General features: G+C 42.3%; 1 protein-coding gene across 1 annotated transcript in view; it reads right to left on the bottom strand.

The window, feature by feature from the left end:
• Nucleotides 1-879: 879 nt before the first annotated feature.
• MTR (5-methyltetrahydrofolate-homocysteine methyltransferase) overlaps nucleotides 880-18063 on the bottom strand; it is an 85536-nt gene continuing 68352 nt past the window's right edge. Inside the window, 8 exon segments of the mRNA XM_075064182.1 lie at nucleotides 880-2216; nucleotides 2361-2473; nucleotides 3265-3457; nucleotides 4438-4638; nucleotides 6208-6404; nucleotides 7491-7646; nucleotides 10651-10726; nucleotides 11825-11923. Coding sequence (XP_074920283.1) covers nucleotides 2130-2216; nucleotides 2361-2473; nucleotides 3265-3457; nucleotides 4438-4638; nucleotides 6208-6404; nucleotides 7491-7646; nucleotides 10651-10726; nucleotides 11825-11923 — 1122 coding nt within the window. The 3' untranslated portion in view covers nucleotides 880-2129.

The raw sequence follows: 18063 nt of genomic DNA, 5'->3' as shown, positions 1-18063 counted from the left end.
ATGCTGGAGCTCTTTTTGGATTTGGGACTGCATTGCCACCCGTGGTGATCAGAGCTCCATGCTGGGCAAACAGGAAATGAAAATCTAAATTTTGCAGAGCTTTTCCTGTTTACCTGGCCACAGCATCCGAGTTCAGATTGCTGTCCAGAGCGGTCACAGTGGTGCACTGTTGGGATACCGCCCAGAGGCCAATACCGTTGATTTGCGGCCACACTAACCCTAATCCGATATGGTAAATACTGATTTTAGTGCTACTCCTCTCGTTGAGGAGGAGTACAGAAACCGATTTAAAGAGCCCTTTATATCGATATAAAGGGCCTCGTTGTGTGGACGGGTACAGCGTTAAATCGGTTTAACGCTGCTAAAATCGGTTTAAATGCATAGTGTAGACCAGGCCTAAGTGTGGGTTTTTCCAAATGAATTCAGAGCTAACTCACTTTGAATGGGATTTTCCAAAACACCTACGACTTAAATACAGACTCATACGACAAAGTGTATACTAACTACAAAAGTAGGTCAGATTTTATTGCATATTTTATGTCAATGATATATTTTAAACTGAGGTTTGACAAGGATAGCACTACTGATAAGCTTAATATTTATCGTTTAAGGAGTCATATATGCATTTTTTTCAGTATACTTAAAAGTCAGATGAAGGTTAATATTATAAGGCAATATTTAAATACCAATTGATTACAAACAATATATTTAGAAGGGGGGGGTCTCTTTACAACACAGGTCATTGTTTTTGACAGATACCAGACTTAGAAAGCAGGACTTTCTCCTCAATGTTTCATAAAAGTTAATAATTAAATACATAGCTCTGAGCTAGGTTAGTGCCTATCTCAGAGATTATTAAAAACATTCATAAACAGTGAATTTATTCAAAATTAAATATTTATTTAGAGAGACTAAACTTGTAGATTATCTATCGCTTACATTCAGATCAGAGGACTAAGCACAGTAATTTGATGAAAAAATTGTTGTGTAACAGTTTCTCCAACATGATGTTTTTGCTTAAAAAGTAGTAATTGGGTGAAAAAACACAGCAGCTATTTCCAAAGGCCTTTTCTTCATTATCAGTGAGCAAAGGTATTGCAACCACACTTTTAATATTCAGGCACCCAAAAACTTACCTGCAACTAACATATTGAAGTCAGTAGCTCTTTTCATCCGCAAAGTGGTATATAAGCAACAAGTAAGTTTCAGGATACACACCAGTGAGGTAGGAAGTAGTATCCCCATTTTACAGCTACAGACAGTGAGTCAGAGAGATAACATGGTTTGCCCAAAGCCAGAGAAGACCTGTCAGAGCTGGGAGTATTCCAGGCTTTCAGTTCTGTTCTCAGTCACACTGTTTAATTCTTTAGGATAATACAGCATTACTGGGATTGTTTCAGACCACCACATAATTTTTGTTATTGTAACTACCAAAGTAATCAAAATAGCCTTAGTGATACAACCTTCTTTCTGATACAGCAAGATTGCTATATGAGCATGGGGTCTGGTGCTCTCCCAAATACAAGAGGCATCCGTATATTGAGGAGGAGAATAGATCCCAAGTTGTTCCTTACCCATTAAGTATTACCCATTATTTATGGGGCATTCTTTTAGTCTATTTCCATGTCTTCTGACTTGCTGATACACACACCATTTAAAGACCAGAAGCAAAATTCTGCATTATTTCACTCAGTCAATGGGGTGCTTCAGTGCAAATGTTTGTCCCAAGATTATTAAGGTGTGAGCCAGTTCTCAAAATCTCCACCATCGAAAAGAAAACCCAATGATCTCTACATCTCATGCAACATCTAGCCCAGTTATAGCATTTGGGCACAGAAATGCACAATTATAATTCTGAGATCTGTAGAGGATTTCAATACTATCCCCTTGACAAATGCCATAATACAAAACTACTTTGCCAAAAATTAACGAAGAATCAGACAAAAATGTGGTTGGCGTTTTTCTTTTTGTCAGCAACTGATGCTACAAAGCGAACAGCTTCCAAAGCCCACTGAGAGGTTCTGTCAATCGATGCAAACTACAAGATTCTACGTCGAGATCTGTTCTGTTTCTGGAGAAGAAACTGGGAAGACCAAGGCAGAGGCTTGCTCCTGCCATCCCACAAACAGTTATTCCAAATCATATGCCAGGATGGGCCCTAGCCATTTCTCAACCTCGACCACTGGCAAGTTTTTCCTCAGTGCATAATCTTCCACCTGCAAAGAAACAAGAAAAAGATTTTAACACATTGATTAGTAAGTCTCCATGAGTCAGTGTTTCCAAAATAGTCAGAAAACAGCTTGTTTCAACTATTTAATCAGTTTATTTGTAACTCAACTATATCATGGAATCCAAATTACCTGATCCTTACATATTTTACCAACAGCAAAGTATTTGGATTTGGGGTTGGAGAAGTAGAGACCTGAAACTGCGGAGGCAGGTGTCATTGCTAGTGATTCAGTTAACTGAATACCTGAAAATAAAAGTAACATTTTGTTTAGTAACTGATGGTAACACGCCTAAGTTCTGGAAATGTCTTGTTTGGCAAACTGAAAATTCTGTGACAGCATTAGGCAAATTCAAAAATGCAGGTTTTTAATGAACTAAAACAGGGAAATTAATAACAGTTCAATATTCCTTGTATTATTTATTTTTATTAAATAAAATTTATTTTCCTCAGGCACTACATTTTCAGTTTTCAACATGCTGCATATTTTTGTATCAGCAATGCAGGTCTGCAGTGTAGAAATTGTTAGGGATAAACTAGACATTTTGGCATCTGGGAAGGAAGCATTAGGGGTTTTTGGAACCTAGGAAGGTAGTTTGGGATTAGCAGTGAGATAGCTGACATTTAAAACAGCAACAGAAGAGGAACAGGACAGTTCACACTTTCTAACAGGTCTAAGAGGTTTGAGGATCTCTGCAGACTGAGGAACACATCACTACATTGATCTACACTCCGTTCATCTTTGGAAGTTTGCTTGTGGCCACAAGGACATTAGAAATATTTTTTTAAATGCGAACTAGATTCTGCTACAAAATTTGCTAACAAACAGGAAAAATACCAAGATGACATTGTTCCAAAAAAACCTCCCTGGCTGCAGCAAAGGAATAGGTGCGGGGGGTGGGGGGAGCGAGAGTGACAGAGATTCCAACTATAATTGTTTTGATTTTTGTTTTTATGCAGCTCTGCATTGGATACTTTGTCACAGAGTTTTAATTCCTTATTCAGGTCAAAAGGGAAATAAAAAAGGCTGCAGGTACCTGTTGCCTCCTCAATGTTTGCAAGTTTCCACATGGTGAGTTTTTCAGTGTGGTCAGGCTGGCTCGGGTACCCAGGAGCTGGACGGATTCCATCATATCTGATCCTGCGCAAGTCTGAAATATCCAACTGTTCATTGTTGCAGTAAGCCCAGAATTCTTTTCGGACCCTTTCATGGAGCTCCTCTGCAAATGCCTGGGAACAAAGCGTAAGTATTTTAATTTGAAGAGACTGCCAACAACAGCAATTTAGTCCAGGCCAAAAATGACATGGTCAGATTTCATTTACTTCTTTGTAGGGACTCTCACCATGGGTAAATAAGCATCATACAAGCAAACTGAAACACACACCAGGCACTTCTTTCACCCATTCTGGGTTTTTTTGGTGGGTGCTTGACACGCAGATATACTGGAGATAGGAAAAAGGAGGCTGGTAACCAGGTGATGATACAATGCCAAGCTGTAGAGCAGATGTTTAGACCTTGCCTACACTATACCATTTGTCCTGGTTCCAGCCATGACAGATGAGCCAGTGGTGTAGCTGCACCATCACAAAATTCTAGTACTGACACACAAATTTGCTACTTGTGTCAGAAGAGCTTAGCTCTGTTTGAAACTGGAGAAGTTTGACTGATGCAAATTCCAGCTTTCCTTGTTTACACTATAAGCTTGCACCAGAATTTGGCACATGACTGGAATCAGGACAAACACACACTGTAGAGAAGATCTTAGACACAGTGGGTCAAATTCTTCCTTTGGATATACTTGTGTGGTTACTATTAAAGCCAATGGAATCCCTGTGTTTGTATCCAAGGATAGAACTATTAGGTCATTTTAGGGTCCAAAAAATTATCTGAGGGAATTAGAGATACTTTTTAAAAAGAGGCCCAGTTTACAACCTGTTTAAAGTTACTTGCTTTTTTGAGACTTGACCCTAAAACTCTGGAAAGCTGCACTGAGTCTCAGATTCCCCTGTTGCTCATGCTGACTATCCTCTCTTTGCTCAAGACACATTCAGTGGCAAGTAATTTAATTTCAGATTTAATAAGTAGGACGCACCGTGTCACACAACACCCGCTTTTATCTAAGAAGGTGAAGAAGTGACTGTCAAACGAGACCAATGGAGAGTTTGAGGAAAGTATAAGCGGCCATGCAATCTGTAATAAAATTTGTTACCTCTGCTATACGATCTCCCAGTGCTTTCACCATTATGCTGTTGTAGTCATCACACTGTTTCTCATATTCCTTGCACAGCTTGTCTACCCCAAAGCAGGCCACAGCAAACAGGCCTAAATAGTCATGAACACCAGAATCCAAGGGGGCTATAAAATCAGAGAGGCAGTAATATGGGTCTGGGCAGTTGGAGTCTTTTTCGGCCTAAAATAATAAACAAAAAAGTTGCATCAAATAAGAGACCTTGCATTTTTTTTTAAAAAGCTCATTAGAACATCAAGGTTGGAAGGGACCTCAGGAGGTCATCTAGTCCAACCCCCCAGTTCAAAGCAAGACCAATCCCCAGACAGATTTTTGCCCCAGATCCCTAAGTGGCCCCCTCAAAGATTGAACTTACAACCCTTGATTTAGCAGGCCAATGCTCAAACCACTGAGCTATCCCTCCCTCTCCCCTCCTCCCCCCATTACTCAGACAGGCCTAGAAATGGGTCCATCTACTTTCCCTCAACAGGCGAGAAATTGTTATTTTTAAACCACAAGGATTTCTAGATACAAGATATTCTTGTAAATAGCAGAAGGCAAGTATATGCCAGTCCTAGATGTATGATGCTTTCCATCTTTTCAAAGTGAAGTTTATGTTAAGGCCCAGGATCAGCATATTAGATGATAGACCAATGGGATTAGCCTGTAAAGAGACACTCATATTGAAATCCAATCAGTAAAACAAAGAGCCGAAAGTAACTGTGTACAACACCCGACCCGTGAGACCCAGAACTAATCTTGCAACCAGGTTTTCACATTTTTAAAGAACATTTTTCTCTCCCTTGTTGCTGATTGAAAGCTCTACACAAACAGAGGAAACTGACCAAACAAGAGGATTAGTATAACAGGCTATAATAAAACTGCTGTCAAAGGCATAAAATAAAGCAGGGGGAAAAAAATCTCTCAGTTCTAGTAATCTTAAGGTTTGCTTGTAACAACTGCAGTAAAAAAAATTTCCATATGGAAGTGTGATCTGTAAACTGACAGTATCCCTCTAACAATGCTGTTACCTTAGACAAAATCCTGCAGCATGGTCACAGAATCCACACCTGTACACAAAACTGTGCTCCAGAAATAAAGATAACTCTGAAAATATGAACTAAGCATAAACTGAACCAACATTATTTTCCCGGGATAGCCTGAAACAGTAACTCTGAGAAATCCAAACTTCTCCATTCATGTGAATGGGTTGTTAATGCAAACCTAAAGATGATCATTTAAAATGTCAATAATTAACTAACTGTTTCCCCAGGTGAGAATTAAACAAAAATAAAGACTGCAGCTAACTGCAGGACAGACATTATTAATGTTCATACTTAATTCAAAAATCTCATTTTTAGTATAAATTGAGCTACCACAGAATTTCCAGTCTGATGGAGAATCTTGGTGCAAAATTTAGGTTGGGTATACAGGGTCTTGATTATGAAGTCATGCAGCATGATAGATGCACAATGGTGCGAAAATATTAGAAGAAAAAGAATCTGAAAAAATGAAATCTAAGGAGTGTTCTGTAATACACTGTTTCACCATTACCAGATCTTATGTTATTAACTAATAATTTTTGAAAAAAAGGCAGACGGGATCAGGAGATGACTCTTCCTTTGTAGATTGCTGTCACAGATTATAGCTAACTTCATTTTCAGCATGAACTTTAATATAATCCCTTTATTCCATCTTCAAAAGCCAACACAAAGAACTTTATACTGGGTCAGCAAACACTCCACTTCCTACCTGTTGCCTTAAGCCATAAAATTTAGCTATTGGTTCTGCAGACTGCAATGCCTCTTCTGTTATGTATAAATGAATATCATCTTGAACACTCTGCGCTGGCCAGAACCCAACCAGGCCGCTGGCTTGCAACTTCTTTTTGCTAATCAAAGTTTTTAGTAGAGTCTGAGCATCATTATAAACTCTTTTGGCTTCTTCTCCTAACAAAAAGAGAGAGACATTATAACTTTAACCAACTTTCCAGCTTCTCCCTCCCCTCTTTTTAAATAAATACACTTTCTGGATAATCCTGCTATTTCCTCAGTCATCTTTCTTATTGGTTACTGCTGTAGCATTTTAGCTGTTGCTAACAGAGGTGTCAGTGCTGTGATGGTTATGCAGTCGTAACAGTACACCTGCTGCACAAATACTTCAGCCAGCAGAATCCTAGTACAATAAAAAAGGTGGAGCAGAATAAGTGATGTGGACAGACTGTACATGAAAGTACCTAAAATACCCCAGAAATCATTAGATTGTGGTTGGGACCCCCTTACACCTAAACACCTCACAGACTCTGCGCTGTCATCCACTACTGGTAACCATTCCATACTGCTTTAAAAGAGCGAGCCCCAGTGTCTTGCTTATCCAAACACACAAGACCACATAAACCATCCTCACTCTGATAGTATCCATTCCTTAGCTCACTTAACTCTGCTAGTGTGTATTAAATACTTCATATTTACACCAAATTATCTGGCTATCCAATATAGTCAGAATCCTTTGTGGATATAAAATTTGTAGCCGCATCCAATCTGTGATCCACAAACATGGTCCACAACTATCCACAGCTATAAAGCTTCTATCTGCAGATTTGAAGGGCTCTAAATACAGTATAGCAGAAAGAACACTAATTTTTAGAGGTTTGGATACACTTGCAGCTTTATTACATATGTTCCAATGGTCTTTTAAAAAGAACTTTCAGGATTATGCCTATCTGTGATTCTGTGATGGGACCCAGGGCTTCTAGTGATGTTGTCCAACAATGAATATAGACATATCAAGCCCTCTATAATTTTTTTCATCATCAAAATATTTTCCTTTGTTTTTATATACAAGTGAACTCTTTACAGTTGGGGCCTAAATAATTCCCCACTTACTTTTCATTATTAATCTTTTATACCAACATTAAACACTTTCTGATTCAATTGAAGTTTCTCATGTGTATTTGTGAACAATGAGAATATATATTTTAAATAACTGGTCTGTCTGCCTTGCCTTCATACAAGAAATGCTATTTCAATACTCACCCACTGCTTTATCATTAAAAATTTTAGGAAATCCTCGGTTGGGATATTTGCCCCGAAGTTGCCAGACATCAAAAAAAGGCTTCCAGTCAATGTATTCCACCAGCCTCTCCAGGTCATAATCTTCAAAAACTTGAGTACCAAAGAATTTAGGTTTAACTGTAGAAGTTTAAAGTAGTTTGTCATTTGGGAATTACCACATATTGCTGAATCTGTCACATACAATAGAACCTCAGAGTTATGAACACCAGAGTTACGAGCTGACCAGTTAACCACACACCTCATTTGGAACTGGAAATATGTAATTAGGCAGCAGCAGAGACAAAAAATAAAAATAAATACAATACTGTGTTCAAAATAAACTACTAAAAAAAAGGTAAAGCAGCATTTTTCTTCTGCATAGTGAAGTTTCACGGCCGTATTAAGTCAATGTTCAGGTGGTAAACTTTTCAAAGAACAACTGTAACATTTTGTTCAGAGTTGCAAACATTTCAGAGTTATGAACAATCTCCATTCCCCAGAGGTTCATAACTCAGAGGTCCTACTGTACACAACACAGCAAGGAAACAAACCATCACTGCCATTTATAACTTAGTTTTCTTGTTCCCTATGCTTTTGAACTCTCACCAGCATCTGTGTGTCACACGAAGTATTTAAAGTTGTCATCCTTCAGAAGACTATCACAACAAACTGAAGTAAATCTAACTACCATATCACTATTATCTGGCCTAGATAATCATCTGGACCACTACACTGACCTAGAAGATTATCAGGCCTTAGTCTTGACATATGAAATTTAAAGTTCCTTCATTAGTTCATCCAAGTCAATACTGATTGGTACATAATTGTGTTGGACTCATGAAGTTACAGTACTTTGTTGATCATAGGGCTTAGAATATGTCAGAACTGGGCAGATGCATAGACTACCTTCCAGTAAATGGTTTCTATAACGATGCTTTATATCAGGACGGGCAAACTTTTTGGCCTGAGGGCTGCATTGGGTTTCTGAAATTGTATGATGGGCCGGTTAGTGGAGGCTGTGCCTCCTCAAACAGCCAGGTGTGGCCTGGCCTTCGCCCCCTATCCGACCCGCCCCTGCTTCTTGCGCCTCCTGACAGCCCCCCCCAGACTTCTGCCCCATCTATCCTCCCCCGTTCTCTGACGGCCCCCCGGGGATCCCTGCCCCATCACCCCACCTGCTCTCTGTCCCTCGCCTGCTCCCGGACCTCCCACCCCATCCAACCCCCACCCTCCTTCCTGACTGCCCTCCCAGGACTCCTGCCCCGTCCAGCCACCCCTTCTCCCTGACCGCCCCTGGACTGTCCACCCCTAACTGCCCCATCCAACCCCTCCTCTCCTTCCTGCCCTGCTCCCATTCAACCCCCCTGTTCGCCTGCCTCAGACTGCCCCGACCCCTATCCACACCCCTGGCCCCTGACCACCCCTCGAACTTCCCTGCCCTCTATCCAACTTCCTCCCCAGCTCCATGCCCCCTTACCACGCTGCCTGGAGCACTGGTGGCTGGTGGCGCAGCTGCACCAGGACAGGCAGCTGCGCTGCGAAGCACAGAGCACAGGGTCAGGCCCCAGCTCTGCAGCTGCACTGCCCCAGGAGCTCGCCGCCCAGAACATTGCACCTGTGGTGCAGTGAGCTTAGGCTGCGGGGGAGAAGAAACAGCAGGGGAGGGTCTGGGGGGAAGCCTCCCAAGACAGGAGCTTATGGGCCAGACAGGATGGTCCTGCAGGCCGGATGTGGCCATGGCCTGTAGTTTGCCCACCTCTGCTTTATATCCAACTCTTCTACTCAGACAGCCCAGTTCACCAGCTGTGAAGTTCCACATAAAACCTAGTCGGGAAGCTGCAGGAGCTTTTGCAACTTCCGTACATCCACTAGGATAAGGGCGGTGAGGGTGCATTGTGCAGTGGTGGGTTCTTGTTATGATGTAGCTACTGGTCCAGCATTTGCATCTTCCCACCTTTTCTGCTACCTTAGGAGGGACCTTTATAAAGATTAGTTACTAGAAACTGAGTGCTGCATTTTGGCCCTGTGAAAGTAGGTACTAGTGAGTTCACACCTAGAGAAGTTGTGGAATCTCCGTCATGGAAGGTTTTTAAGAACAGGTTAGACAAATAGTGGTCAAGAATGGTCCAGTTATTACTTAGTCCTGCCTTGAGTGTAGGGGACTGGACTAGATGACATATTGAGGCACTTTCCAGTCCTACATTTCTATGATTTGATTATATGTACTATAATGGATCTTTGGTTTTAAAATAATGTACAACACTCACTTTTTGGCAATGTATAAAAGTTGGAAAGTTTCACAAGCTGGAAATCAGAAGGAACAAAAATAAATGTAATGGGGCCAAACATCTGCAAGCACGGGGATGAGAACACTTCATTTTAGGCCACTGATCTCTCATTTGTGCAACAACAATCCCTTCAAATTCAACAGATACCGTGACAGGGTCAGGCCAGACGGCTACAGGAGAGTGACAGAAGGCAGATATATTAGCCCCTGGGTAAGGTAACAGGGAAGGTTCCAGAACAATCAGGAACTTTCTGGAAACAATTAAGGCAGACAGGCTGATTAGAACACCTGCCAATCAAGAAGCTGCTAGAATCAATTAAGGCAGGCTAATCAGGGCACCTGGGTTTAAAAATGGAGCTCACTTCAGTTTGTGGTGCGCGTGTGAGAAGCTGGGAGCAAGAGGCACAAGGAGCTGAGAGTGAGAGTGAGAGGGTGAGGGTGTGCTGCTGGAGAACTGAGGCATACAAGCATTATAAGACGCCAGGAGGAAGGTCCTGTGGCGAGGATAAACAAGGTGTTTGGAGGAGGCCATGGGGAAGTAGCCCAAGGAGTTGTAGCTGTCATACAGCTGTTACAGGAGGTACTATAGACAGCTGCAATCCACAGGGCCCTGGGCTGGAACTCGGAGTAGAGGGCGGGCCCAGGTTCCCCCCAAACCTCCCCACTCCTGATCAGACACAGGGGGAGTTGACTCGTACAATAAAGCGCAGGACCTACCAAGGTAGAGGAAGAACTTTGTCACAATACCAATTTATTTTCAAGTCATGCTGCTCCCTCTGACAGGACACCACACAGCTATATCCAGTGAGGTTATCAAGTATTAAGTGTTCAATTAAAAAAAAAAAGTAAACTGACCGGGTTTATAGTCTGACAGCCAGTCATTATGGAAACCTTTTCTCCTAGCTTGCTCCAATGATAAATATCTTCTTTCCTGTATGGAAATAAAAGATACATTTATATAACCTCTCAGCTTTGAGCAAAGTAACTTCAATGACCTTGTTACAGTCTGAAATGATTTTGTTAATGATACATCTGAGGACAGCTTTAATTTCATCATCCAGCAAATATCTTGGTAAGACTAATATAAAATGTACTTTACAATGAGCTAGTCAATTTACTGTACTACTCTTAATGGACAGACATTTCTAGTTGATTTAGTCTATAAGATTATCAAGCATTAATCTTCCCACATAAATTTAAGTTCCTTTTATTAGTTTAAAAAAATGAGTACAAATGCATAGGAAGGTGCTGCATTTTACCTCTGTCTAACCTTGCTCAGAGCAAGTCTAGATGACAGCCATAAAAATCATAAGTGTTTCCTGATACATAGGATGAAATTCTGGCCCAGTGAAGTCAATACAAATTTTGCCATTGACTTCAATGGGGTCAGGAATTCACCTCTGGTCTACACCATAGTTCCCAGAGTTGCTGCACCAGTGGTAGTGCAATTGTGGGAAACTTTAGCAAGATGTTCCCAGCAGAGGACCCTAAGTTTTGGAATCAACTTCACTTGCAAAGAGGCCAAAGTTAGAGCTGGTTGATCTTCGAGCATGCTTCTTTGTCTGTCTTGTCAGACAGAGGACCTAGGAGGTGTCTTCAGTACATTCCATAGTCTCATCCTTCATATTCAGTCTGTCTCCAAATGAATTCTTTCTCCCTACCAACATTTCTAAAACTCAACCTTGGCTTTCTTCCAAACAGCTAAAAGTCTTGTCCAGACCTTCATCTCAATTACCGTGCAGGTCCCTAATCTTGGACACCACAGCAGTGTAAATAATAAACTATGACAATCAGGCCTTTCCTGAGTGAATGGTGAGAGTTGGGTAGAGTTTCCTTTGTGGGCTGGACAATTCCATTTCATGTTGCCTTTTATAAATTAATGATTTGTACTATATGTTTTAAATTGATGGAAATATGCCCAAAGATCACTAATATATGGAATTTGTTTTACAAGCAAAATGATAAAAGGACCAATCATTTTAGAAGGGAAAGAATTTAAATCAATACACAACGCAGTTATTTTTTTTACCTTGAGAGACTCATAGTGGTCCTGTCTAATGTCTTCATATTCCTCTATTATTTCTTCAAAGAAATCGTCTTTCAGGTTTTCATCTAGCAGCTGAGAGCACTGAGAAAGCAAAAGGGAGTTTTAGCAGTAGGAAAGCTGCTGCAGCATGGACAAGTTTGAACTTCAAAGTGAGTCATCAGCCTTTCATGCTGCAGCTTCTGTGGGTTTTGTGACCAACCTAGCAATTTCCTAAAATATCCTTGGGAGGCCTTACTGAATTATGTTTTGGTCCATTTGGGGTCCAGTGTATTGTGGGCCAGGGTTGTACATAACATCTCTCTGGGAGGAAACAGGATGTGAACCCTGGAAAGCGTTATGAACTTCAAAGGACTATACTGAATGATGTGCCAGACAAGAATGGACTTTTGGGACAAACAGCGTCAAGTGGTTTGCCTGGGAAATCTCTATGGAGAGGTGAATACAAATTACCCACCTCCATTTATGCAAAGCCCCAGTTGTTGGAAGATAGAGCCTGAAGAGGGGACCGCTGTCTGCTTACTACCTGCTCCTGGAGTCTCAAGATCAAAGGCTCAAGCTGTATTAAGGAAAGACTGACCTATTCATGGGCGTGCTGGGTGTTATGAACTTGTAACCACAGAAAACCCCCTTTATGGGGTTTGAAGGCCTGATTCCCTGCCAGAACCCTTCTTGGAGTTGGGGTGATCTCTGGGGTAAGCTTATTAGCATGTCTGTAGATTCTTTTGTTGTTTTAATGTTTTCCCCGTAATGCTTTCACCTTAAGAATAAATGTTTGCTTGAAAAGAGCTGTGTGATAACTTGTGACTGCTGGCAATGACAGTCAGGAAGGAAGGCGGACATGAGTGTGTGATCAGAAGTGATGGGTATGGAACCTGGAGCCTAGAGCAGGTGCCTTTGGTGGAGCTCGGAGAAGGAACACAGGTGCAGTATCCCTGAACTGTGACAGTTTTTATCTAGCTCAGGGTGATAATGAAGAGCCCAGTCCCATCACTAAACTACCAGTGAGCTAGTAAATCATCATATTGTAGATGAGAGACTAACATATTATAGCAATACTTCAAACTAACACTGACTGATGCAGCCAAGCTATACCTTCTAGCCCCGCCGTCCATTGTCAGCTCTCTGGCCTTTCTGAGAGTGCCGAAGGAAACAATTCCCATAAAGGCACAGAATCTGATGCATTCTGCCTCCCTCTCCCTTGCAGTCAAGACTCCCTCAGATGGGACCAATCCTACTCGTGGTTTGTTTCCCACCACCTGCACCCCTCTTGTTCCTGGCCCAGAAGAGCTGCTGGAAACTATCCACAGATGGAAGGAGGGAAAGGCACGCCACTTCCCGCAGCTCCCATTCGCTAGGAACAGCAAACCGCGGCCACAGGGAGCTGAGGGGCTCCATGCCTGCAGACATTCCAGGTAAACAAAATGACAAATGTATTAGGTAGCCAATTCAATGATTCCACAGAGTTTAAAATCATCAAATTTTGGTGTAGACCAGTTTATAAGCTGACCCCTGCTTTTTGATGCGTCACTTCTTTACCAATAATATTTGGCTTATGAACGAGTACATATGGTAATTCCAGATGTGTCCCCACCTACCAGCAGCCACCTCCCTACTATAAAGTCAAAATAAAGCCCAAGACATTAGTTGATGCCCAGATAGCAATCATCCTAGGAATTAGCTAAATGTTAGTCATTAGTTAATGGCTAGTTTAAGGGAAAGGAACCAATTGAAAATGACCAATACTTCATACATAAAGAATGAACTAAACCACGCCTACCCGCCCTGTCACTATGGGGAGGTGGCAAAGGGTGCTGTCACCCACTCTGTCTTCACCGCCAGAAGAGAAGGGCAGCATCTGGCACAGACTGACAGCCACCCAGTGCTGCACAGAGGAGAAGAAAAGGAGCTGCTGAGACCTAATCCTTTGTCTCCCTATTGAGGAAAGATGCCTGCAAAGAAATTGGAGGACGCACAGCATAAATTTCCTGGGGAGGGTACAGGGAGAGAAGGCACAGTATCCATGTGGGGAGAGGACAGAGGCACTGTGTGATAGCGCGTTCATCCCACACCAGCCCTGAAGTGGTTATGGGCCTCAGAAGGGTCCCATTAACCATACAGGCCACAGCTGGGGGCGGGAGTGGGGTGGCAGAGAGAGTCAAGCTTCAGTGAAAAGTGTTAATTGAAGATGAAGTCTAGCTAAGCAGGAGCAGGCTGGGCTTGTATAAAGCCAGGGAGTTGAGAACAGAAAAGGGCTTGAGGGAGAGGGTCTGCACTCACTCTCTGGACATAGGAAAAGCCCTGGTAGCTTGTCCCTGATGGAAGGGGTTTACCCAGAGGAGTTGTGGGGAAGAAACCCTGTGGAAGGCAGAGTAGGAAGAAACAGAGGGAAAGAGCAGTGAGTATTAAAACTGCGTAGACCTTGACTGCTACTGACTAGGTCTCTGGGCTGCAACATCGATTAGTAGGTGGATCCAGCTTCCCCTACCAACGTCTGGGGAAGTGGCACAGACTGGGAACTGGCAAAGAGCACTGCCTGGGACGGTGCACAGACAGCTGGTGTGGAGGGACTCTGATACCACAGAAGGGGGAGACTATACAGCGACCTTGCCAGGAGTCATGGAAAGGGAGTGCTGTGAAGTACTGGAGGAGAGACCACTGCTGAGACAGAGTGACTGACACAAGTGGGCGCCAGACCAGATGAGAACTGATCCCCAGATCCAGCCACAAGGGGATGCCCCAGAAGTTAATGAACCTCACTTTATATAGAGTCAATTTGCTGGAGGTAGGAAGAACCGAAATAAGTGGGTGTTATAAAGCATGTTTTGACTGTATCTACTGAAGTTAGGATGTGGCTCCTTGAGTCCTTTACATGATTAGGACATGTTCTTTTTTTGTCCATGTTATCAAAAAAAGACAGTGCATGTACAGTGGCATGAGAGTTCAGGAATGTGCTGAGAGGAGGAGACCGCTAACAGCCTCTAAACAGGCACAGGAACCAGGCCAAGGCTCAGCCAGAGGATTCGACATTCTTTTCTAAAAGGTATTTTCCTGTTCTGAGGAACAGCACATAACCCCATAACTCCCTCAGTGGGTAGTTTGAATGCACCAGCATCTGTCTTCGCCCCACATGGCTATCTTCTATAACAGTTACAGATCAGAAGACAATGAATCCGTAACTAGCCTCACCCAGTTCAATAGCTTGTCACTGCAAAATGCCTTGAATTATAATCAAAGTCTCTTAAATTATTCATTATGCCACTGTAGTTGTGGAAATGGGCACTTAAATACAATGGGCTAGCCAAAGATAGCAATTGAGAAGCAGTCAGCTAGATTAAATCAGGAAATTGTAAGAACATCTCGAGTGAGCAAACTGCAGTTTGGAAATCGGGGTCTGTGTTAACTTTTTTCAGTTCTCGGCTGCAACCCCAAACTCAGGCAATTCGACTTTATCCTAAAAAATTTTTTTCACAATGCTGCTCAGATTTTGTCCATAACAAGCATTTTCTTCCCACAGAACGGGCTGGGAGGCTGATGCACAGAAACCCTATGTCTCATCGGATCTGATTTAGTCCAGGGACATACACATAAAGGCATTGCAGAGGCACAGGGTTTATCTTTCATGCCAGCAGCTGCTTCCCCTGGGAATGTTCCACTTGAGGGTGTTTCAGAAGAGGGAATCCAGTAAGAAAATGCAGACCCCCATTAGCATTAACTCCAGTGGGGAAATCTCTGTGGGACTGCAGGTCAGAGGCAGGAGAAATGACACCACAGAGCACAGCTGTTGTCTGTCTCTGCCAGCATTTGGCAGATCCTCTTCCCAAATGTAGATCCTCAGGCCGGGAGGATATGGAAGAAAAGTGATGAAGTGAAAGTGACACTCCTTTTTTCTCCACATCCTCAAGGTTATCATCTCCTTTACCCCTGGAGGGGATTATTAGGTCCTTTGAGCAACTGTCTTCTTTACCATCAGTCATTTTCAATGGCAGTACAAAGTCTTTACTTTCCTTTAAAATTTAAAGCATGCTGTCTTTAATGAAAGAACATTTTAGGAAAAACTCATCACTTAAAACGATCTCATCTTCTAGAGTTCACGTTAAAACTAAAATCCTCAAAGCTTCTTCAAACTTCTGGCTTACTAAAAAACCAGAGTCCATAAAGTTAACATATACTTTGCTTTTAGGCATCCGGGGTGGAGTATGAAAATGATATTTTTATGGAGTCAAGGGGGCATATCTATAAGATATAGTACTGTAGGTGTCTCCCAAAAAGAAAATTATTCAATGTGAAGAATCAAAGTTTGAAAAAACCATAAGTCAACCCCAGGATAATATATTTACAAGCAAAAGCATGTAATTTGAGATGTCTATTATTCATATCGCAATCTACCTGAGAACGTAAGAACGGCCATACTCAGTCAGACCAATGGTTCACCTAACCCAGTAGCCTGTCTTCTAACAGTGGACAGTGCCAGATGGTTCAGAGGGAATGAACAGAACAGAGTAATTTATCAGATGATCCATCCCCTGTCGTTCAGACACAGTTTCTAGCAGTCAGAAGCTTAGACACTCACTCACTGCTTTTTCCCTCTGTTTCTTCCTGCTCTGCCTTCCACAGGTTTTCTTCCCCACAACTCCTCTAGGTAAGCCCCTTCCTTCATGGACAGACACCCAGGGCTTTTTCTGTGTCCAGAATGGGGTTGTAACCCTGACCACCCTGGCTAATAGTCACTGATGGACCTATCCTCTGTGAACTTATCTAATTCTTGTTTTAACCAATTATACTTTTGGCCCTCACAGCATCCCCTACCGATGAGTTCTGCAGGTTGATTGCATTGTGCAAATACTTCCTTATGTTAGTTTTATACCTGCTGCCTATTAATTTAATTGGGTGACCCCTGGTTGGTGTGTTATGTGAAGGGGTAAATAATAATTTCCTATTCACTTTCTCCACAAAATTCACAATTGTATAGACCTCCATCATATCCCCCGTCCTCCAGTCATCTCTTCTCCAAGCTGAACAATGCTGGTCTTTTTAATCTCTCCTCCTATAGAAGCTGTTCCATACCGCTAACCATTTCTGTTGCCCTTCTCTGTACTTCTTCCAATTCTCTGAAATGGGGTCACTAAAACAGCATATGGTATTCCAGGTATGGGCATACCATGGACTTGTATAGTGGTACTATGATATTTTTCTGTTCATAAAATATTTAATTTTGTCTATGACTGCTTTAAGCATTCAAAAGCAGCATAACAACACCATACAAATCTGATACAGAGATGTGATATGGTGGGGGAGTTGCAGATATTTATTTTTCATCACATTTGTGTTTCCCTGTGCTTATTTACATAGATATTATACTGGCAATTTTATACAGTAGGCATTTGATATGGATTAAAATAATACGCGATAAGGAGATAACCAACTTCAACAATGTACTGCAGTGGTGGGTCTAGAGAACAAATCTTACTTTGTATCACCATGGAGCCAGCTCTCAGTGCAAGAGATGATTCCAACTGATAAAACAGTGAGTTCCTATAGAAAATTTTTTTAATTCTCCATTTCATCCATATATTGGTCACACCCTGATCATGTGGAATGTTACTTCCAAGGGGAAGTTGCCTGATGTCCAGCTCATGAACTAGCCTGGCAAGACAAAAACCTCAAGCACTACTTCACTTAGGGTACATCTACACTGCACGATTATTTCGAATTAGCTTAATCCGATATTACAAAACAGATCTAATAAAATCGGTTTAGCATGTCCACAGTGGGATCACAAAATCGATTGTTTGCGTCCATGGTCCAAAGCTACCATCGATTTCAGGAGCAGTGCACTGTGGGTAGCTGTTCCTCAGCTATCCCATAGTTCCCACTTCCGGGTTGAGAGCACAGTGCGTGATTGGGCAGAAAACATCTGCTCTTCACCGCAGCAGCATCGCGTCTGCCAGCAGCATTCAGTACACAGAGGGTGACATTTACAGTACTCAAGGAATTATTTATTTTACTTTTCTTTCACGGTCGGGGGAGGGGAGGGACTGACGAGCTGTTCCGTGAACCATGCAAGACACCGTGTATTAAGCTACAGACATTGGGCGCTCAGCCAAGAATGCAAATAGTGCTGTGGAGAATGGTAGCTGTAGTCCTCCTTAAACCCCCTCCCTCCCTTCCTCCCTCCATGACCATCCGTTTGAGTCTCTGGCTTCCCGTTACGGTTGTCACGC

The sequence above is a fragment of the Chelonoidis abingdonii genome, chromosome 3, assembly GCF_003597395.2.
Source record: "Chelonoidis abingdonii isolate Lonesome George chromosome 3, CheloAbing_2.0, whole genome shotgun sequence".
Lineage (NCBI taxonomy): Eukaryota > Metazoa > Chordata > Testudines > Testudinidae > Chelonoidis > Chelonoidis abingdonii.
Note: the sequence above shows the minus strand (reverse complement) of the source record. Positions and strands in the feature narration are given on the sequence as shown.